The 23,609-nt window shown below is 47.3% G+C and overlaps 1 protein-coding gene across 2 annotated transcripts in view; it reads right to left on the bottom strand.

Annotated features, from left to right (window-relative positions):
- Positions 1-2,430: 2,430 nt before the first annotated feature.
- The window catches only part of HSD3B7 (hydroxy-delta-5-steroid dehydrogenase, 3 beta- and steroid delta-isomerase 7), a 62,940-nt gene continuing 41,761 nt past the window's right edge, over positions 2,431-23,609 (bottom strand). For both annotated transcript variants that reach the window (XM_081835276.1, XM_081835275.1), the window contains exons 3-7: positions 16,730-16,873; positions 10,061-10,169; positions 7,640-7,739; positions 6,160-6,322; positions 2,431-5,433 (exon numbers count right to left, since the gene is read on the bottom strand). In XM_081835276.1, coding sequence (XP_081691402.1) covers positions 5,009-5,433; positions 6,160-6,322; positions 7,640-7,739; positions 10,061-10,169; positions 16,730-16,873 — 941 coding nt within the window. In that variant the 3' untranslated portion in view covers positions 2,431-5,008. The remainder of the gene's footprint in view (positions 5,434-6,159; positions 6,323-7,639; positions 7,740-10,060; positions 10,170-16,729; positions 16,874-23,609) is intronic.

Genomic DNA, 23,609 nt, shown 5'->3' with positions numbered 1-23,609 from the left:
GCGCCCGAACAAACAACAGCTCCCAGGATTATCTGAGGGAAGCCATGACCGTTTAAAGTGGGGCAACAAAAAGGCGGAAATTTCCGGGTGTCAAAAACGGTTGTTTATGTCTGCCACTACTCTGGCCCCTGTTTCGTTAGCCCCAAAATGGAAAACGAGCGAGGTCCCAACTAAAGAAAAATGGCAATTTAAGCTGACGGAATGTGCGCAGCTTGCAGACTTAACATATAAAATAAGAGAACAAGAAGAACATACGTTCTGGAAAATGTTTATTGAATATATGGGGGGGGGGAGAGAATGTGTACACTTGAAAACATTGGCAGCATTAAGATAAATCCAACAGTGTAAATATGTTTTGATGGAATACTGAATGGTTTAGCTTTTTGTAGAATGTGCAAGGATTTATGATATGCAAAATGAACCACGGAAAGAGAAGTCATTGATATTTTAAGGATGTTTAAATGAGTATTCTAAATTGTAAAACAGAAAGTTTAATAAATATTGTGTGTGTGTGTGTGTGTGTGTGTGTGTGTTTGTGTGTGTGTTTAGTGGGGCAACAATGCAGCCCCACAGGGTATGCATTCCAGGACCGCCTCCTGGTGGCCTTGCAATGTGCAGGGCTTGCACATATCCTCCGTAGATGGGTCTATGTGGCGCCCCTTGCAGACATCCGTCTTGGCTCTTTGGGTGGAACTAGTCCTGTCTTGGAGGAAGAAGAAGAGCATTCTCTGGGGTCCTCTCCTCCCTCCGTCTCACGCCAATAGTATCATTTTTAGCGTCCTTGGAGCTATATGGCAGATGGAATGACAGCAGGCCTCTTCGCCACACCGCCCCTTTGTCAGCTGTTGCTGCAATGGGCAAGTTCTGCTTCATTTGCAATTTTGGTTTCCAAACGCTCCATTCCATATCCCTCTTGGGGCGAAGGAGGGAGGCAGAGGTCAGCCCACCCCCACCCCCACCCCCCCACCTCCCAGTCACTGGGCTCCAAGACTGTTGACAAAGATTTGCTTCTTCTTTGAGGAATTGGTGACTGACTGGAGCAGCTACCCTGTGTGAGAGAGATGCACCCCACTTCGAAAGCCTCCCCCCATTCTCATTTGTCGCATGTATCTCTAAGAGGAGGAAAGGGGGGCGGGCAGATGCTAAGAAATCCCAGCTACCAGCAAATGCCTCAGAAATGTGTGCATCCAGTCCCACTCATTTCAAAGAAAATGAACATGCATCAGATCAAGATGAGCACCTTATCTTGAAAACTCTCAGATGCAAAGCTAGCTTTCCTGACTTGTTTTCAAGGCTCTAGGCCTTATTATTCTGGAGTTAAGTCAGCAGTGTCTGTAGGGATCAGTAGTCCTATAAGGCGGCTCCGGCAGTCAGGCATTGGGGGTTGGAGGGGGCGTGTATCAGGTACCAAAAAGTAAAAATCCTGGTTGCTGGATCCCTTGTACTATGTCTCCATGACAATGAGAGCTATTGTCCTTTTCAAGTTCTTCTATGCCAGTTTTCTCAGATTCCATATAATGGTTCCTAGGCACCCCACAAACTACCAGCCACATCAACACCTGAACCTGCATGACTTCAGATGACTTTTTTTACGGCCTTTACATCTCATGGCAGCAAATGGTCCTCCTCTGCTTGTCTCCCTACAAATGTCCCCAAATCCCCCCGTTTGCATCAGTAAGGCATCACTCCAGACACCAGGGACTATGAACAAAGCTACCGTGTGTAAGGTCACCGTCACATAGCCAGTAACCTGGGAGCAAGTCCCACTGATATAAGGCCTTACTAATTCTTTTTATAGTGAAACAGGGCCATGGGTTCTCCTCGTGAAATGTCACATCAGGGTCAAATTGCACAGCCAATTTTGCAAGCCGCATATATCGTACTTGCACTCTCTCTTATTTGGCAATATTTTCTCTCTTTCCTCATCAATGAGTGACGCAGGGCTCTGGAGCCCTGTTCAGAGCCGCTTCTCGCATCCACCCAAGGTATTTGCAAACACAGGGAGTGGTGCAATCTGTTTATACCGGGGTGGCCAACATGAACCTCAATTCCCATCATGCCTGGCCACTGGCCATGCTGGCTGGGGCTGCTGGGAGTCGGGATTCAGACTCTGCAAACATGGCTTGTTTGTTTTTAAAGTTGTATAAGCCGTGTCCAGTGGATTTTCTAACCTTAATATTATTCACCTCTGCTCACAAGCAGTGAGTCTTATCTGCCAGGCGATCTGAAAACTTCCACATGCCTACAATTCCTACCTTGTTCATAAACACGCCATTTATAGCACTGTTAGTTAGAGGAAGAGATTTTTAGGGAGGGAGCGCACCTACGGACTTCAGAATTCTCATTCTGCCATTTCTACGACCAATCTCTGCATGGCCCTGCCAAGGCTCCCCACAGACACGACAGGAGGGAAAATAGGAGCCAAACTCATTGTCAGAATTCAACGTATTTATTTATAATAATTAAGACTTTGATCAAGGAATACATTCTACATTATTATTTGGTTTCGCCAGCAGGAGCAGCAGGCTGGCATCCTCACCATGCCCAGGTTAAGCACCAGCAATGCTCTTACAGGGGGAAGGCAGCTAGTCGTGCTAATGGATAGGTCCGTCTAGCCCAAAAATGATTCCTTTGAGGAGCCCATGAGCAGGCTGTCAAGGCAGGAGCAATCTCTGCCAGCCAGAGACATCCCACTTCCAACCCCTGTGGCCAGCGGCCCTATCTGCCATCTATTTGCCTTGTCCCTTCTAAAAAGCCAGCTTAAGCCAGTGATTTTTAAAGCCTTCCTTGTTACCCGGGCATTTGATGGCTGAACGATAACCCCTGAGATAACTGGCTGAGGGAATGTGCTTGTTTTTAGCTGGTTTTAGAAAGTTTTCAATTATATTTTTATTGGTGCATTTGGCGCCCTGAGCTCCCTCGGGAGGAAGGGCGGGATATAAACTGAGTAGGCGTCGCATTTACTGACAGAGCAGTGAACTCCATCATTTAATTAAGTCACTGTGTGGTAAACAGCTTCCTCTTCAGTCTCCAGCCAATTTTTGTACTGCGAAAGAGGGAGAAACACCTATTTCGATCGGCTTCCTCCATGTTGCAAATCATTATATCTGCCTCTATGTGCCCTAGGGATGGCTGGCTCCACCAATCTCAGTTTCTCTTTTTTAAAACCTTCAGGATGCCCCATTTCTAAATCAATTTGTGGGGGTCCTCCCCTACTAATACATGCCTTTCTGCAAGCAATTTCCATCAGCGCAACATAGTTTTGTGCCTCGTCTACACTAAATATTCGTTTTTGTGCACACTATGAGAACTGCATCACAAAATTCAGAAACGTGCAAATTTTAAAGGAAAGCAGTGTCTCAGTTTGCATCGTGTTTCAGAAACTAGGAATTAAGCTCTGCATGAAAATGCAAGCTGAACAGACTCACCTCTCCCCCTCACCAATTCCTATTCACCCCCAACCTTCAAATCATCTAAACTTAAACATGTCCAAAACACTTTCGCCTTCCCTGTTAAGGATTTTGCCAGCGGGCTTTCCTGCACCTTGTCCAGCCCAGCAACAGTGTGCTGTGTGCCTTTGTCACTTTTATTCAATGCTGTCAATCCTTAGATACTGTGAGGTTGCCAAGTTCCTGCATTTGACAGGACGTTTCAGGAAAATGAGCCTCTTTCACTGGGTCAAATCTCAAAGGGGGGGGGGAGTAAAACCACATGGCAAAGAGTCAGAATCAGGGAGGCTGTTAGCTCTGTCCCTTATTAATCAGACTGTAGGCAGGGGCATCTGGCCTCCACCCACCCACTGTAGTACTGTGCTGTTTTTTAAAAAGAAAAATCCGCCATGATTCTCCAGTCATATTCATAGTGCACAAGCCCCGCAAAAAGTGGCAGGGAAAATAAATCATGGCATCATATGTCATGCTAAGTGAAGTCCTACACTGAGAGGACAGGCTGGATGAAAATCAAAACATGGATCTGGATCCCGACTGCACTGGAACCGGCGGTGTAGTGGCAATTGAGGTAGGAAGAAAAAACTGGAATGGGATCATGGCGATGCGGAATGGATCGAGGATCCTTCAGAGGGATTCACATTGCTACAGGAAAGGAATGACGCAGCATGAAATTGCACACAGCCCTCCCCGACCCGCTGTGCCGTTCATTTGTAGCACACTGAAAATAAAGACTGCCAAGGGAATGGAATAAGAACGAAGGAAAGTGGTTCTGGAAGAGGAGGACTCCCATCAGAGGGAGTCTGGAATGTGCAACGCAGCCCAAGCAAGATCTGGATCGTAGAAGTCATTCTAAGACTGAGATTGGAGGCTCTGCTGCAAGAGAACACCAGGGAGGCAGGTTCATTAGGGCAAAAGGGAAACTTGCCTTCTTTTAACCAGCCCAGAAGGTGGCACTGAGCTGGCAGCATCCTCTTTCTCCTTAGTCTCAGGGCTGCCCTTGTAAAATTCACCAGGTAGGAAGATAAGAACCAATCTAGCATTCCTTAGCTCTGCCTGCCATTGCCTCTGGCGCCCTCTAATGTTAGCCTCCTGCTTAACCTCCTACCGGCCTTGACGGATGACAGCCACTAGTGGAGCACACAGCTCTCACTGGAGACCCTGAAGTAAAACTATATGCTTAACCAACATTCAAAACAGATTTAGGTAGAACTGGCACACTCTCACTGAAAGTGGTTGCTGCCAAATCCTGGAGTAGGTTCCCCGCAGATCAGTTCCTCTTTCTACCCTCTCCCGGTCAACCTTTTAAGTGCTTTGCAAGTGACGAATAAATAATAGTAATTACAAGGATTAAACCAATAGTGTAATCCAGAGTCTACCGAGATGAAATTACTCTTGACGGGTATCATAAACACAGCTTTGGCAAGAGTGTGAGAAAATGTACTCGGATGCTCCAGTGGAAGCAAAACCCAGGGCTAGGCTGCTTTTGGGGAGTGAGGGGGGAGTCCCTCTCTATCCTGGCTCCCCTGTCCCTCTCCCCCCCCCCCCACACGGCCCGTGTCTCATTTCCCAGCATCCCTCTGGGCATCGATCTCCTGGAGCCATTTCACAGTGCGGGCCCGGCTCTCCTCCCAGCTGTAGAGGGGCTGGTAGCCAAAGTGCTCCTTGGCCTTGCTGGTTTGCACTGTGAAGGTGGTGCTTACAACAGTCAGAGTGTAGGGGTTGAGGATGGGCGCATAGTTGCACAGGGGCTTCAGCAGCCACTGCAGGAAGGCGTTGAACAGTGCCATGAACCGCAGGAGGAAGGAAGGCAGCAGCGGCCGGGAGCCCAGCATGCGGAAGCCGCAGGAGCCCAGAAACTCCATGTTGAATTCCTCGTAGCTCTTGTAAGGCGAGTCGTCATAGCAAAAATAAACCTGGCCTGAAACGGTCGAGGGAGACTCCTGAATCTTCCGGGCCACCAGCAGATGCATCCAAGACACGTTGCCTGCAAAAGGGTTGGCAGGGGGAGGAAGAGAGGAGAAACACTTGGGAAAGAGAAACAGGATCGCTAAAGCAGCCTATGCAATGGGCGAGAGAGAGAGATCCTACAGATAGGAATATAAACAATAAGAGAGGTGAATGTCATCAGGTCACTGACTCAGAGAGCTTTGGTCTGACTGAGCATCCAGGCCATAAGCACGCAAGTCTTTGCTTGTGCATTTGCCAAGGGCTTAGCTCAGCCTTCCTTGTAAGGAGGAAATAAAAATAAATTCATAATTTAAGTTACAGGAGATCAAAGGGATCTTCTTTCAAGAAAACCACTTTTTTAAACACATTTTCTCCTTGTGAGCCAATCGCCCTCTAGCAGAGGTTAGCAAACTAATAAAAAGCAGGCCCAGGAATGGCCACGTTGCCCTCCAAATGCTTACACAAATTAATTTACAAATCCCCATTGTAGTTTATCTGTTGCTCTTGGAAAAAGAATTCAAGAGGTCCGACTGCTAAACGTTAATACACAGGCTCTGGTGTTCTTGCTTTGCTTTAGTCATGGGTAAAGAAGCAAAGCATTCCAGGAGGGAAAGATTATTTGTTTTGATAAAAAGCAGCAACACCATCTTGCTTCTCTGGGGCTTTGGCTATAAGGGACCAGAGGGAGTGCGTGCAAAGGCATCTAAAGTTCGTGGTGACATCGGAGTTCAAGAATGACACACAGCGTCCATGCGAGACGTACCAACATAGACCCTGCCGTGCTCAGTGGAGGCTGGGACGGTTCGGATAAGACACTTTTTGGTGCTCAGCCCTTTCTCATAAAACTGTTTCATCAGTGGATGGTGCTCCCCATAGATGCCAGTCGGCCGGAGAGCGCAAGTGACCAGCTGCTTCCCTCCTTCCACCTGGTGGCACAGAAGAGGAGGTGGAGAAAATCCGTTAGCTTCCCCTGCCACCAAGGACCTGGCTCCCTTCCCACCCCCCCACTGTGACGCATGTGGGGTAGAGGAGCCTCCGGGTGGTCAAGCATTTTGCTGGAGGGATTCAAGTTGAGGTGTGGGGATCAAAGGGCTCTGTCTCCCCTAGCTGCAACAAACCCACTCTGGAAAAAAGAAACTTGACTTTTTAAGCAGTTTGGAAGGTGCAGAGTGAGCGAATGACTAGGTAAAAGGTAAAGGGACCCCTGACCATTAGGTCCAGTCGTGACCGACTCTGGGGTTGCGGCGCTCATCTCACTTTATTGGCCGAGGGAGCTGGCGTACAGCCTCCAGGTCATGTGGCCAGCATGACTAAGCCGCTTCTGGCGAACCAGAGCAGCACACAGAAATGCCGTTTACCTTCCTGACGGAGCGGTGCCTATTTATCTACTTGCTCTTTGACGTGCTTTCAAACTGCTAGGTTGGCAGGAGCAGGGACCAAGCAACAGGAGCTCACCCCGTCGCGGGGATTCGAACCGCCGAGGGTCGGCAAGCCCTAGGCTCAGTGGTTTAACCCACAGCGCCACCCACGTCCCAAGCAAATGACTAACAAGAAGTAAACACCCTGCCAGTGAACCAGGGTGAATGCAGCAGGAATGGTCACCGTTGTATACAAATCAAAACGAGAATGACTAAATAACGCTACCACACAGGATTATCAGAAAGATAAGGAAATGCTATGTGCACTCAAGCTCATTAGAGGGTAGAAAGAAAGGGTGGGTTTTAAGAGTGTCATAAATACACTGCAAAAGGGACATCTTGCTGCACTTTTAAGAGGCCACAAAACTCTTGTAAGAGACTAATTGAGTTATTGGGGCACATAAACGTCCATTGACAGCAGCCTACATCATTACAGTGGTACCTCGGTTTACGAACAGTCCTGTTTATGAACTCCACAAAACCGGAAGTAGTGTTCCAGTTTGTGAACTTTACCTCGGTCTACGAACGGAAGCCAAACAGTGGAAGGGCACCAGCAGTGGGAGGCGTCATTAGGGAAAACACGCCTCGGTTTAAGTATGGATTTGGTTTAAGAACGGACTTCAGGAACGGATTAAGTATGTAAACTGAGGTACCACTGTATATGCATAAATTGTTCTTAGTTGGCCGACAGAGGCGAAGGGTTCATGCCACGGATCTGGGGAAGTGGGTTTTGGCTCTTGAACATTTATGTCCTAATAAATCTGTTAGTCCTTTTAAGGTTCTTTGTTCCATTCGAAACCTGGGCCGAAGGGGAGCCTGACTCACCGCTCGTCCATTGGCTTCGATGACCAACCGCTCAGCCTTGGCTTTGCTAACCGGGTAAGGCTCGGTGTGAACAACCTCATATTTGGTGTCTTCGTTTCCCCTGCAAAGAAGAGGAACGTGCCACAGGGAATCAGAACCCAATACTTCAACATAGATAAAGAGAGCCCAGAAGCCCCACCTGCCAGACCCATCCTTTTCCGTCTCTGCTACAAAATAATGTACCTCAATATACTTCAGTTTTGTTCAATTAACTCCATTGCACTGTGCTATGATGGTACAGAGGCCACTGTCAAGTGCAGGGCAAGGTGCCTGCATCTTAAAAGAGACAGGTAGAAGGAAGAGTATTGTTTCTCCCAGCATTGCAAAAGCACAGTGGGAAACGCTGCAACTTTAATGTGCATTTATTTATACCTTTTAATAAATGTAGTTACAGATAGGTAGCCGTGTTGGTCTGCCATAGTCAAAACAAAAAATTCCTTCCAGTAGCACCTTAAAGACCAACTAAGTTAGTTCTAGGTATGAGCTTTTGTGTGCATGGTATCTGAAGAAGTGTGCATGCACACGAAAGCTCATACCTAGAACTAACTTAGTTGGTCTTTAAGGTGCTACTGGAAGGAATTTTTTCTTTTTTCTTTTAATAAATGTGCATTAAAGCTGCAGCATTTCCCAGTTCCTATTGCAAGCTGAAACTTATTACTTGATTATTCCCTCACTTCCTCAACAACAGCAAAATCCCACCCCCTACAAAGACCACCCACCCCAGAATTCCATCATATCATTCCAGGGAAGCATCTTTTTATTGCAGCGCATGGACACCACAAGCTCCCTTTTGACTGGTAGGGGTGGGAGAATCCAAGGGAGGTGCTACTGTGTAACCTGGGGGTCCCCCAAATTGGTCCCTCTGCTCTGCAGGGGGTTGGACTAGATGACCCTCTAGGTCCCTTCCAACTCTACAATTCTGTGATTCCTCCCTAGTTAATGTTGTTTTTTAAAATGAGTTTGGCTTTTAGGAATTGCTCAGTTGCAGGCGTTTCCTGCTTTTCTGTCTGTGTCCGTTGTGTTTTGGTGGGTGGGTGTTGTTTCATCTGTTTGTTTTGTAGGAGCAGGGGCAGAGGCAGTTTCAGGCATTGCCAGTTTTTCCTCTGTAAAGCCAGCATTCTCTGGTGCCTGTGATACATTTTAAGATTTGCAAACGGGCCTCTAAAGGTTGGGAACTTGGAATCCATGCATGTTTTCAGCACTCTTCGAGAAGGATGGATTATGGGTGCTTAATGTCCCATTCCTTACACACACACGCATACCAGACAGCTGTCTGAGTTTATCCATTTTCTTTCCTTGCCCCGGGCCAAAATATTCAGCACCGAGACGTTTTTTGTTTACAGACAAAGGAGGCGATTTAATGTTTGCAGACAAGAAACTGCCAATCTCCTGCTTTAGTGGAAGTGGCAATTTAGGCTGCATCCACACGCCGTATGTTTAAAGCACATTCAAGGAACTGCGCAAGGCTTAAGAATGGAAGGACAGCCCTGCTGGGTCACTCCAGCATCCTCTTCTCACCATGGCCAGCCTCTGGGAAGCCTGAAAGCAGCACCCAAGCACAACACCACGCTCTCCCCTCTTGCAATTCCCAGAAACTAGCATTTGGAGGCGAACTTCCTCCAGCTGTGGAGGCAGGACATAGCCATTGAGAGCCACTGAGTCTGATCCTCTCTTAAAGCCATCCAAGCTTCTTTCAAAGAATCCTGGGAACTGTGGTTTTCCCTTCACAGAGCTACAATCCCCTGCACCATTAACAGACTACAGTTCCCAGGATCCTTTGGCAGGGGAAGTTTCTTTAAATGCATGGTGCATGCACAGTGTTAGAAACAGGAACAAAATATTGCCATGGAGGGAGTACTGTTATATATAATATATCTCCATTGCCCATCTCCAGGGTTACCGTTGCTGTGTACATGTGTTGTTGTGGTGTTGCTAGGGAGGGCACGGGGGAAGCCCTTGCACAGGGGGGGAATCACTGCTGGCCTGGACCAAAGCCAGAGGGAACTCCCTGCTGTGGATATCAGGGCTCTGGGTGTGTATGTGTGTGAGAGAGAACACAAGCGCTTTAGGCACATCGCTTTTTCGAAAGTGCCTCCCAGTGATAGGATGGCTGCAGTTCCCACTGGCTCAGCCTAGCCTACCTCACAGGGGTGTTGCAAGGTTAAAAAGCGGCAGGGGGAGAGAACCACCTATAGTTCTGAAAGATGGGTGGGCTTTCTAAAGGCAAAATGAAGTTAGAGGAAGAACTCGTCTGCCCTTAATCACAGACTGAGAAGGAGACAGGTCTGTGCTGTGGAAGGGGAAGGAAGCCCAGCAATTCACACTGGAGCACAGGCAGCCCCGTGGGGCAGAGATGCCGGAAGCCCCAGCTGAGGCACGTACCTGAAGAAGGGGTCGCCCCTCGCGTTGGGCCCCACCACTTCCATGCTGCTGGTGTAAATCAGGTACTGAGTTCCTTGTGTCACACATGCTTCAATGACGTTCTGAGTTCCTGTGCCAAAATGATAGAAAACAGAAGGGGAGAAAGGAGAGAGAGAGAGAGAGAGAGAGAGAGAGAGAGAGAGAGAGAAGACACATAAGCCACACCTCTCGGCCAGCCCAAGAACCCCATGGTGCCCACATAACCGAGGGGCAGAGATCATGGTCCCTTCCAGTTCCCATCATCCCTGACCACTAGAACCTAAGGCCCGGGGGCTGGATCCGGCCCAATCACCTTCTAAATCCGGCCCATGGACGGTCCGGGAATCAGCGTGTTTTTACATGAGTAGAATGTGTCCTTTTATTTAAAATGCATCTCTGGGTTATTTGTGGGGCATAGGAATTCGTTCATTTTTTATTTTATTTTTCAAAATATAGTCCGGCGCCCCACAAGGTCTGAGGGACAGTGGACCAGCCCCTTGCAGAAAAGGTTTGCTGATCCCTGCTCTAGACCATGCTGGAAACCCTGACAACCGAAAGCACGCCTTGGTTTAAGAACGGACTTCCGGAGCGGATTAAGTTCGTAAACCAAGGTACCACTGTACTAGAAACTTGTTTTTAAAAATAAAAAAGCAAGCTAAGGTTTTCAGCTTTTATCGATTCCATGCCTGTACGATGTCAACTACAGATGTACAGAGTGGGTTTATCAGTGGCAGCAGTATACTTCTGAGTACAAAATGCTGGGCAACGGCAAGGGGAGAGGACCATTGCCTTCCTGTCCCGGGGTGGGGGGTGGGGGCTTCCTGGAAGCATCTGACTGGCCACTGTGGGAGATGGTATTCTGCAGCTCTTTAGAGAGATCTGGCAAGGCTCTTCCAATGTCCTAACTGCATCCCCTGAGACAACGACTGACTGCAGACAGCAAGGGAAGGGCATTTTGGTCGCCCCTGCTGGAAGGCAATCAGAGAGTAGTGGGACTGTGGGTGGAAATATCAGAGGGCTTTTGGAACCAGGATTCAGTGGCTTGGGGCAGGTTGGGAGTTGGGGGTCCTGGGGGAAGAGAGAGACACAATGGTGTGTCCCGGGTCCCTATAACTCAACCACTGTCCTAGGAAGCGTACCAAATCAGATGGTTGGTGCATCTAGTTCAGGACTGCCCGCAATAACTGCCCGCAGTGACTTCCCAGGGTTTTCAGAGACCTGCCGCCACCACAGAGCTTCTCAATGAGGTCCCTTGAGAGCTGGTGTTGGGAAGGGAAGGGATGCTGGGATGTGGAACTCTGGGCCCTCTTCTGTTAAGAGCCAACATGGTGTCACGGTGAGAAGGTCAGGCTAGAACAAGGTCAGGCTAGAAAACCCAGCTGTGAAACCCCATTAGCCGGTCTCGAGCCAGTCAGTGACTTGGTAAACCAGGAGCAAACCTTGGTGACAAGCTTGTGGTTTGATGGTAGCAAGACAAACCACAACCCTGTGTTTCCACAGAACATGGTGCCAAGCCATGGCTCGGCTCCGGGTAGCACACAGGATGCAGAACCAGGGGAGGAGCAAAGCAGCTGCGGTTTTCTTTTCAAGCACAGTGGTACCTCGGTTTACGAACTTAATCCATTCCAGAAGTCCACTCTTAAACCGAGGCCTGCTTTCTCTAATGAGGCCTCCCGTCGCCAGTGCCCTTCCACCACTCAGCTTCCGTTTGTAGACTGAGGTAAAGTTTACAAACCAGAACACTACTTCCGGTTTTGCGGAGTTCGTAAACCGAATACAGTGGTACCTCTGGTTACATACTTAATTTGTTCCGGAGGTCCGTTCTTAACCTGAAACTGTTCTTAACCTAAAACACCACTTTAGCTAATGGGGCCTCCCGCGGCTGCCACGCTGCCGCCACACAATTTCTGTTCTCATCCTGAAGCAAAGTTCTTAACCCGAGGTACTATTTCTGGGTTAGCGGAGTCTGTAACCTGAAGCCTGTGTAACCCGAGGTACCATTGAAGTTCGTAAACAGGACTGTTCGTAAACTGAGGTAGCACTGTACCTTAACACTAGCTTATTCTCGCTAAGCCACAGTTTGGCTTGGCCTTCTGTGCGGAATGAAGCTAGCCTGTTTCAGTCCGACTTACCTCAGAGGGTTGTTGTGCAGATAAAAGAAGGCGGCGGGGGAGAGAAATACAACAAATCATCTGGAAAACAAGACCAACCCTGCCCCAACCCTGGTTCTCCACCCATCCTCTTCCAGAATACCTGACAGTTGTGGGGGACTTCCGGGTTAGCGCGAACGGCTAATGGCGGATTCCCTCCGAGCTCCGGAGGGAATCGGCTCTGCTGAGGACGGGTCTTGCCGTGCCGGCGACACGGGGACCCTCAGAAACCGCAGGCGCGGAAGCCTGCGGACTTGGTGACTCGGTGGGCACCTTAAGCGCCCTCCCCGACCCACGAAGAGCCTTTTTAAAGGCTGCGGAGAGGGTACGGAGAGTGGCGTGGTGCTGAGAGTAGACCGCTACCTCAGTAGAGCGAAGCCGCAAGCCATGGCCGGAGAGCGCTGACTTTCTTCCCAAAATTTGGACTGGATAACAAAGGACCCGTGAGTAGTGGAATCTGGACTTTAAAAATTTTATCCTGTGAATTCGGCACGATCGGGGGATGTGTTAAAGGGAAGTCCGCACCCCCTCTACTTATAGACGTTTCAAAGCAAGGAACGGAGAATTAAGGTGGAATGAATACTGTTTTGATGATTTAAAAGTTTCTCACAAATTTGATAGAACAAGATTTTTGTGCTGGAGAGAAAGGGAATTTGGAACTTTGTGTGTATCCCCCCCAAAAAACCCGGGAGTGTCCTATTTGGGTCCCGGAGGAAGAAGTGAAAGGAGTTTGACAGCTGTCAAAGAAGCTGTCAAACGGGCGGACAAAGTAAAGAATTTTGCTATTTAATAACTCTTGGAATTAAAGCTGATACATTTGGACTGAGGCGATTGGAAACAAAGTATTGATAATAACAAAGTAACAGATTATTGGAAAAGGACTACTAAATAACTGAAAGCCCCCTAGGGGGAATTAGTGACATTACAATGGCTGCAGAGGGAAAATTACTGGCGGAGATAGAAAAAATGTTTTTTCTCGTGGGAATCCTGCAGGAGCAGAGTATGGCTCTGAGTAAAGTTTTTATGACCTTGAATCCTGAAACAAACAACTCTGCTGAATGCACAAAGGAGATGTACGATAAAAATTCTGCAGCTGAGCAGGAAGAGATGCCTTTGGAATTGACAGAGAAAAAAGAAGGAGTTCAGACACTACAAGTGGAAAATATCAACCAGAAATCTGCAGCGTTAGAGTATGAGCAAGAAGACCTCTGGATTACAGACCTGCGAAAGATGAGAAAGAAGAAGAGAGAAGCCCCTGGAGTACTTGGAATATTAAAACTAGAAAGAACAAAGCAATATGATTGGGACTTTTCTCTTGAGTATGGAAAACTAGATGGTCTTTCGCAGCAAACACTCTTCAACATTCTGAGTGAAAGAAAATATGATCTGACTTTGACTGAACTCCTTCGGGGTCTTAGGACCATCAAAGAGGACTACCAATATAGCTGGCAGAGAGGGACTGACAGAGAATCAGACGCCTCGGACGTGAGGAATCCGGGCTAGAAATATTTTTTGTTTGTTTTCTGGACATTTGTCTAGGAAGGGACAGAAACCGGGGCAGGGGGGGGAGAGAATAGAATTTTAAAATGTTATGTTTTGTTTTACTTGGTCAATGTGACCTATAATTAATATAATAAAGGGAAAATTTGTGAAGGGGAAGTTAGATCGACCTTAAAAAAAAAAGAAGTTAATGATTATAAGAGAATTGGATAGTTGAATACAGATAAACAAAAGATTTTAATTTTTTAAAAGCAATGTGAATATCTTTAAGAGGTTAGGTAAGAACTTGCTGAATTAATTTGGGAATTGGGATGTAAGAGGAGGGGGTGGGGGGAAGTCAATGAAAGTGGGTAAAGAAACTTAGGGTATGTAATTGTATTTGTGTGTTTGTTTGTCTTTGTTTTTGTGTGTGTGTCTGTCGTTATAAAATGTAAAAACCCAATAAAAATTATTTAAAAAAAAAAAAAAAAAAAAAAACAGAATACCTGACAGTTGTGTAAGGGGATCAACCCACTTTCTGTTGTGCAATAACAAGCACCTGTTTTAGCCTGTGAGAGAAAATGTTGAAATATATAGAGACTTGGCCTTTGCATCTCATGTAGTGGCAGGAATTTCATCCCAAACTTCACAGGCCCTCCCTGCCGGCCTCTTTACTCCCTGGCAAATGCGGCGGACGTTCATAAATTAAAAGGAATGCCCACACATGGACGTTATTATCCTTGTTCCTGACTCATCTCTGCCTTGGTCGGTTTTACATCAGTAACTGACAGAGGGTTTTTCCCAAAAACCTCAAAGCCCTTTCCCAAACAAACAAACAAACAAACAAACACTCCACCCCAAATGCAGCCACTTTCGGGCCATGGAGTCAGAACCGGCTATTAAAGTTTGGTGGAATAGGAAGGTCTGACAGGACAGGACGCAGCTTTTCCTCTTAGGCTGCCAGAAGGAAAGGATGAGTGATGGTGCTTTAAAAACGTGGCAATCCATTCCTGTTGTTTCCTCTCCAGACGCCCTCAGCCAGGAGCATCTGATGTAGAGCCAAAGGGGGGGAAATGGAAGGAGCATCTCAGCTCAGGGGCTGACTTGCTCATGTACCACCCAGTTGCCGCAGAGATGAGAGAGAAGGACATTGGATTCTGCCTTATATCAAGTCAGGCCAAGCTGGGGGGGGGGGTTGGAGGGGAACCTCGGTTTTAGCAGGGATTTCCATGTGAACCCCTTCCTCAATCCAGGATTTAACGCCTGCTGAGCAGCTGATGGGTGAGGATTAAATCTTGCTCCCAGAAGGATTTAACCCCCCTGACAAGCAGGGAGTATAATTCTGCTGCCTTGGCTACGTGCCCATGTTCTCTGTTGGGAATGGGTGTGCATAGCCAACACAGGATTTAACCCCCCCCCCTCCATGACCTCCTGAGTGGGGGAAATGGGCTGGAGGTTCCCCACTCCTACACAGGCTGGCAGCAGCTCTCCAATGTTTCAGGTAAGAGTAAAAGTCTCTCCCAGCACCTCCTAGAGATGCTATGAATCAGACTGAGACCTCCCACATGCAACCTGTGTAGTCTGCACTACTGAGCTGTGGCCTCACAGGCCGTGCTTCCCAACTAGGCTTGATCCCCGGCCTGTGGCGCCAGGGCTCAGCCTCTGAAAAAAAGATGAAGCTACAATAATGGTAAGAGGGTATCTGAGCATACACAGAGGGAAACTGCCTCTCCCCTTAAGTAACCAGAGTCTGTTCTTCAGCCTCCGGGATGTGGGGCAGGAGACCCACATGAGATAGTGGCTTCCTGAACCTAGAAACACTCATCCTTGACCACTGGTCCTGCTAGCTAGGGATGATGGGAGTTGTAGTCCAAAAACAGCTGAAGACCCACATTTGGGAAACCCTGCTTTAGGGCAAGGCTGGGGAACCTGCAAGCCTGGCATGTATTGCTGGACTCCAACTACCAGCATTCCTGTCCATTGGCCAGGCTAGCTGAGGCTGATGGGAGTCGGAGTCCAGTGACTGCTGGAGAGCCACAGGGTCTCCCAAGCCTACTTTAGAGGAATTAGCCAGCTAGTTCTTGGAAAGGCTTAAGAGCACTGTTTCAGAGAAATCTTTCTGTTTTCCTTCTGTATACAGCAAGGCTAATTTCCCAGTTGTAATATTTTCCTTTCCATTGCAATTTTATTTAGCAATTCTTATTACGCTTTTCACAGAACAGTCTTCAACCACCCCCGCCAGCCTCCTGAAAAACAGATTTATTAACTTGGCAAAAGCTGGTGTTGCTCCCTTCAAAATATTTGGCTTTTATCTTCTAGAAAGACAGGCTGAAATATTAGCACTTCCCATCAAGCGATTCTTAAAAATCCAGACCTTTCCTTGGTAACGTAAGAGGGTAAGAAGAGCCCTGCCGTGTCAGGTCACGGCTGGATGACAATACATTGTGGTATGCTTGGCCCCAGAACCTCTTGGTTTGGAAATGAAGGCCTTCCTCTGGAACGTGGCCTGGTTCACTGGCTTGAGCAACCTGGTAACATTTGCTCCCCAGCCACCTTTCTGACAAGTAGCTTTGCCCATCTTGCTTGCCTCATAACACTAAACCGTGGTTTTTGAGACTGTTTAATACAGCATGGCTTATTATTATGTGGAAACCCTGCCAGAAGCTTACCTATGGTTTCCTTGCTGCCAACAAACCACAATCTGAAACCATGGCTTGTTTTGCTATAACTACAGCCTGGTGTTATATGGAAACCCAGCACCATTCCCTTAGCCATGGTTTGTTGAAGTCACCCTGGACACTCACTAAACTCCACAAGACAAGAACAAAACAAATGTTGGAGAAACAAGCCATGGTTTGTTTGACAAACTCACGGTTAACTCATGATTTGTGAAACAAACCATGGCTTAGCATTATGTGTGAACCAGGCCGTTGTGGTGCTCTCCTTGGTCCTGTAATGGGCAGGGTGACTTCCTCTGGACCATGGAGGAAAGAGGCTGAATGGGTAGTCTTTCAATTCCTACCTTGAACGTTGACCGCAGTGATCTTTTCAGGTGGGACTCTGCCCCAAACATCCACCAGGCTGGCAGTGTGGATGACCAGGTGGGCTCCTTTCATGGCTGCCTTCACATCCTCCAGGTTGCTGATGTCGCCCTGGATCAGAGTCACTTCGTTTTTGAGAACGAGGAGAGAGAGAGAGAGAGAGTGAGAGAGAGAGAGGTGAGTTGGGACTTTCGGTTGCTACCTGGGTCAGAGAGAAAAGGCGGTAGCAGGGAACCGGGGACAAATCCATCAACCCAAAAAACCCATGTAATCAAGACTACCTTGGTTTCTTAATTAGGAAAGAACATACTAAACACAAACAGGTCCACGTCTCTCCCCTTCTCATCTTCCTCCCTGCCCCCAACAGAGGGAGGGAGAAGCAAGGTGGCATCAGGGACCCTGCAGGACTTTGTGCTCCTAGCCCTGCCCATATGAACAATTGGAAAATCATTGAGAGCCACAGCTGTCCTTATGCACGCCCCAAATAGAAACATCGGGGGCTGCCTGGAGGCTACAGGGATCTTCTACACATGCAAAGCATATCGTTGGATGCAAAACCGGAGCTTGGAAACAGCGATGTGTTTCAGCAATTTGCCTCTGGGCAAATTTCTATTTTGATTTGCATCATTGAATTCAGGAGGGGATTCAGTTGTGTGCTGAAGGCAAACCTTCCCACTTCCGCCCTGTGGCAATACCGAGGCATTCCTGCATACTGAATGAGTTGAGACAGCTTAGGAGAATCTTCCTTATGAGTGATAAGCACTGCAAGTGGCAGGCTGTTGAGAAAGAACAAAGCCAAATACCTGGTTATGTAATTAAATGCCTCATCCCAGAAAGCGGGTTGGGCAGATGAGTTAATTTCTGTTTCTCTTTCTCATTTTCCACATCTTGGTGCTTAGCTCTCATCATTCCCACATTGGTTTGTGGACATATTTATTATTTAAGTCCTCATGAAAACTAAACAGTGTTTTTATTGCTATCTTCTCAGTTCCCAAGACGCACTCCTCCACTGTCTCCCGAGACAGACAACTAAAGCCTCCTAATATACCCCTTTGATATGGAATAATATACACATCTTTATAAAGCAACTTCCCCTAACATAATGCATTTTGCATGTCATTCTGATTAATATATGTGTACCTTAACATCCACATATTTGTACACATTACTTGGCTGGAAAACTGCACTGCAAAATTCGGAGAGGTGTGAATTTCAAGCGGTGGCTGTGATTCGGTTTGCACATTGTTTTAGAAAGTGTGAATTAAGCAGTTTTGCCTTTAAATGCAAACTGAATCTAATTTCTCCCCACCCCTTCCTAGAAATAGCACTGTCTTTTGTCCAGGCAAAGCTGGGGGGTTAGAAACCACACCGTCACCGCTGTCACCACTTGGCACCATTCTCTGCTGCCCCACGTTTCCTAGAGAGAATAACACGGAGAAGAGAAAATGCAAGAAATTGCAGACGCACCCTTAGCTCAAAATGTCTCCTCTGCACTTGGACACCCAGAAGGGTAAACTTTCTAGAAACAACACCCCCCCACAAGGCCCATATTTAGCTGCCCCATAATATGGGACATACTCCTTTACTTGCTGTGCCCACCTATTGAGTGAAGAACATATTCAACATTTCAACAGGAAGTCAAAGTCAGGCATGGCATAAGATCGACTTCTTGCTGGCTTTACAATTTGCATCAAAGTCATGCCTTCTTAAGGAGCCAAAAGTTAAGTTAGCCACCAAACTAACTTCCTTGCACACCTCAGGCATTCTTTACTTTTGCTTTCACACACAAAAAGTATCGCATAATATGTGCAGCCTGTCCAGCCTTATACATTTAAAATAAAAAGAAGGGAGGTTTTAAATATATATATAGGGGGAGGGGGAGGTGTTCTTGATGTCACAGGTGTTAGCAAATCGGCCCCACAATTGGATTAGCACTAAGATAATAAGGTATTGTTTGAAACACTTCTGCCTCTCCCTTTGTTTCAGCACAGCAAGGTCATCATATAAGCAAACGTGACAAAAGATTACAAAAACATCCTGGGCTTAATGTTGTTTTGTCAAGTTTTCCTTGGAACAAGAAACTGTGTTGTTTGAGCCATCGGCCCCTCTCACAACCGCTTTTGTTTTGTCTAGTTTGAGGAGCAGTTTTTAAAAATGCCACAAGGGCAGTCTTGGTCACACTGAAGGGACATGTGGACGGGGCTTGTCACAGAAAGCTTAGAGGACATACCAGACAAGAATTCTATTTGGAAAATTGACAGACCACCAAATATTAGCAAATATCCTAGCGGTGTAGAACAATTTAAAAAATAAATGAATATAAAAAGACAGATGAGAACAGTTTCACAAAGAAATCTGATGCTGTACATGAGCCAACTCATCTTTCTGGAAAAGCTGTTTCCAGTTAGAGGGCAGCCACCGTTCTCTTGCAAGAAAAAAATGGGATGTCCTGGTTTTGCCAAGACACTTGCGGTGTATGCCATGTGCGGTGACATTATATCTTAAATGCAACAGCTATTGTGGCTATTGTCACCTTCAAGACCCACTTGCTTCTCAGGCTAACCACCACGGGATGGAAAGCAAACTTTGGTGTTCTTTCCTGGGCAGCTGGTTTTATCTGTCTCACAACAGGTCTGAGAGACGTGGCAGGCAGGGAGAACAGGAAGGAACGGGATCTAATGGGTTACGCCAAGTTCACCAAGTGCCTCCGTCTCTTTCTCTCCTGCATTTCGCAGGCAGGAAACCCTCTCAGGAAATCCTGCCATGATGGCATCTGCTATGAAACACCAGCCAGGAATGAACGGCCAGGGCACCCGTCGCCCTTCCTGTCCCCATCAACCTGCTTGCCCACTCACCCAGGGACTTTGGGGCCTTGCAGTTCACTCCCGCCTGCCTCCCTTTACGTCACACGAGGCCTTGACAGGAGGCAGTTCCCCTCTTTTCTGCTTCTTCCTGCCCAGATGCTATCTGGCCGCCTGTCACTTAGCTGGCTGTCAAAATCATTTTCCCTTCTAAATGTGGTGCTGGAAACTCAATTCTCTGGAACTTGAAAGAGCCATTACCAAGGAGAGGTCACCAGGAGGCATCCGGGAAGGGACTAGAGTCATATTCTCACCCTTCCCAGTTATTTATTTATACCCAACTCTTTTTATTCTTATTTTATTTTTATTTTTAGGAGGAGAAAGCACTCCGAGTGGCTCCAGCTGAGCTCCTAAGCTGTTGCCCATCCTGGCAACCACCAGGCCGAAGCCTGCTTTGCATTAGCAGCATCAAAGCCGCTTCTCAGGGTATTTCCTGGCCCCCAGGATGTTGGGCATTGGCTCCTCATGTGACGAAATGTCGCCTATATACCAAGACAATTCCACACACGGTGAAGGGTTTGTTTCATTGCAGGAACAAATATCCACGTTCCACACTGGCTTCCTGAGCAAAGTTGTGGCACTGGTTCACTCCCTCCTCACTCAGTCCTGGTCACAAAGACTGGAGCGAGGAGTAGTACCTGGCAATGGGAAATGCCTCAGCCCCTATTACTTAAATTAGCTGCTTGTGAATTGATATTCTTGCAAGGTACCACTTTCTTTCTAGCCCTTTCCCCTTTAAATTGGCAGAAGGCCAGATTTGGCCCAAGGATTCCCAGTTGCTAATCCACAGCATATATCATACACCCTAGCTTTTTTCTTTCCCGATAAAGAGAAAAATGTGGCACGTGAAGCATCTCTTAGGCTCCAGCTGCACTACACATTCAAGGTAGCATCATGACACTGTAAATAGTCATGGCTTCCCAACAAAGAACCCTGGGAACTGTAGTGCTGAGAGTTGTAGTTTGTTAAGGGTGCCGAAGAGTTCCCCTCAGAGAGTGACAATTCCCAGAGCGGCTTAACAATTAACCCCTTTTGTCAAGGAATTCAAAAGAACTGTAACTGTGGGCCTCCAAACAACTATCAGCACTCTTAACAAACTACAGTTCCCAAGATTGTTTGGGCGAAGCCACAACTGTGCAGATGGGGCCTTAGCGGGAAAGGGAAATATACACTTGCACACGTTCACAGAAGTCTCCTCTTTATTCCTATCACTTTCACGTACCATAAACGACCCCTAGCTTTGTTGACATCCACGGAAACTCACATTTTCTCCCTGCAGAGGCCTTGCAAATGGCCTTAGCTGATTCCACCCCCCCCCCATCCCCTTCACATTAGCAAGCCCACTTTTTACAGGTGTAATAAGCAGCAACCTGCTTGGAAGAAGGCAGATGGGGCTCACCACCAGGGAGGTGTTGGGACTCCCTGCCACAATGAGCCTGCCAAAGCAGAGAAGCAAGGCCAAGCAACTTCACCAACTTTTGGTATTGACTCCCACTGCCCACACCTCATCAGGAGGGACATTTTGCTTGTATTAACTATTGGCAAAACATGCCCTTGGCTCTGAAGCTAGCCTCTTTTCTTCTCCCCAAAACACCTCCTTCCCTTGGTTCAAACTGCATCCTTGCGGCTAGAAACCGGTGAAACTTCATTGTCTCGTTGCTTCCTCAAATCAAATCAGATGTGCTTTCAAGGTCAGGCCTTGTTTACGCTGGACTGAAACCAACACAGAAGAGACCTTGGACCCAGAAGGATATGAGGCCGAGGTTGCTACTGGGCTTCTCTCGGGGAGAAATCCCCAGGCAAGCCCTTCGTTCCCTCCACCCCACCCCACCCCACCCCCTCTCCCGCTTCTCAATTCTTGTTTCTCAGATTCCTGTTTTTGCCCTGCTGCTTGCTACTGAGTGCTATTTGCAAAGAGATTTTGGCAGAGCACGCGAGCTCCGCCAAAGGACACGGGCCAGGCACGAGGCAAAGAGAGCGAATTGCAACCAGCTGGAGTGGACGGCGTTTGGATCATCTGCTCCTCCACAGCCAAGGCTGGCTCTGTACCATTTGCTGCACAGCCCAACAACGGGACTGGGAGCACGCTCTCGCATGGAGGTCCATGCTCGGAAAAAACACTTCCATGTGTGGGTGTGGTCTTCTTGAACCCTGCCAACACAACCCCTCATTTTTGGGGGGTTGGGAGGGTGGCTTTCCTGGGAATAAACCATTGCCACCACACCCTCTGCATCTTGCAGGGAACAGCTTTGAAGGTCAACAGAGAGCTGCGCACCACACATGAGGAAAATGGGCCTGTACCAGTTGAATCAACGTGAGGGAACAGAGTGTTATGGTGGCCCTATCCTGCCCTCCAAAGCTTCCTCCCCGAGAACCGCACAGGCACATTTTCTCACCACATGTTGGCTGGCTGTTCCAGGGAGAGAACTACTCACGGGCTGGATGCTGTTACCCGCAAGTTGTAGCATCTCAGAGCATCGCCTCCATTTTGCTCTCAGGAACTTTCCCTTCCTTACGTGACAATTGCTCACACCCACAAAAGGATTTCCAGAGGGGTACAAAAGATGCAGCTTCCTGACTCAGGACCTTTCTTTATTTCCAAACTGGTTGCTTTAACTTATTATAGCAGGGAAAAGTTAGCCCTCTTCGTGTCGTTGGGGACTCCCAACTCCCAGCAGGCTGAGCCAGCATGAACAATGGTCGGGGAAGATGGGAGCTGCAGTCCAGCACCATGAGGAGAGTCAAGGGTCCCTATTTTATGGAGCGATACACCAACCCTTTAAGAGGGTGGAATTTATACTTTTTAGTTGGTTTTCATGCATATTATTTCACATTCCTGATGGTTGGAGGATATTTTGTTTAGTCGTCCTGCTATGTTTTCAATGAATTTTCCTTGTGTTTTCGCATGTAATGTTTGATACTAAAAAAAAAGATGCTCTGTTTAGTTGTTGATTTGTGTTTTATGGAATGTATAAATTTCTGGCATTTTATCTAGTTGCATTTAGCCTAAGTTGGAAAAGGCTTTGTTTTAAAGTTGTAAAGAGTTTTTGTTTTGAATTTAAACAATGTATACAAATTGTCATCAATCAATCAATACCTTCATTCAGATTCCCAGGATAGTTTAAATTAAGGCTGCTTTATGTTTAGCTCTATCTTACAAAGACTATTTGTTTTTAACCAAAGCTTCTTCTTTTCTTTTCTTTTCTTTTCTTTTCTTTTCTTTTCTTTTCTTTTCTTTTCTTTTCTTTTCTTTTCTTTTCTGTAAGCTAACTTTTAAACTTTTAAATTTGAAAGGCGGGACATAATTTTTTTTAATCAAGTAAAGATGAGCAATTATTCTTCTCTCTCCTCCGCCCCCCCCATCTATGTTTGTGTTCTGCACCCTCCCAAACTCAGCTGCAGTTAACCCAGTACTGTAACACCAAGGTGTAAAAACATTCACAGATGGAGCTGCAACCTTTTAGAACACACTTGCTTGGGTAGAGAGATGCAAAAGCAGACCTTTAACAGCTGTGTAAAACAACAACAACAACAACAACAACAACAACAACAACAACAACAACAACAATTAAAGGTGCATTGGTCCCATGTTTCACCAGGCCATCCTTACTCATGAGTAAGGCTCATTGAACACTAGGATTTGATTGCCAACAACAACAACAACAACAACAACTGTCAGGGGTTCAGGGAGAGAGGCGCAGATGAGGGAGGAGACAGAGAGTGAGGGGGAAGGATTCCAGAGTGACGAGGAAGAGGATGACAATGACCCAAGATTGTCCATGAGTCCGTCCAGTGAATTGGAGGACTCCCAAAAGGGAGCCCCTCTGGTCAAGCCAAGGGGAGCTAGAGGGGGAAGCAGTCAGGAGCAGGGAAACGAAGGGGGAACCCCCAGTGGGAGTTGGAGAGCGAGACCGGCTGCTCCGCTGGAACGGAGTGAGGGGGGAGGAGTGACCAGTGTGTCAGAAGGAGCAGAACAGGAAGCAGAGAGGGGAAGGAGATC

The sequence above is a fragment of the Podarcis erhardii genome, assembly GCF_964252035.2.
Source record: "Podarcis erhardii genome assembly, chromosome: 13".
NCBI classification, from domain to species: Eukaryota; Metazoa; Chordata; class Lepidosauria; order Squamata; family Lacertidae; genus Podarcis; species Podarcis erhardii.
The sequence above is the reverse complement of the archived record's forward strand: the minus strand, read 5'-3'. Positions and strand labels throughout refer to the sequence as shown.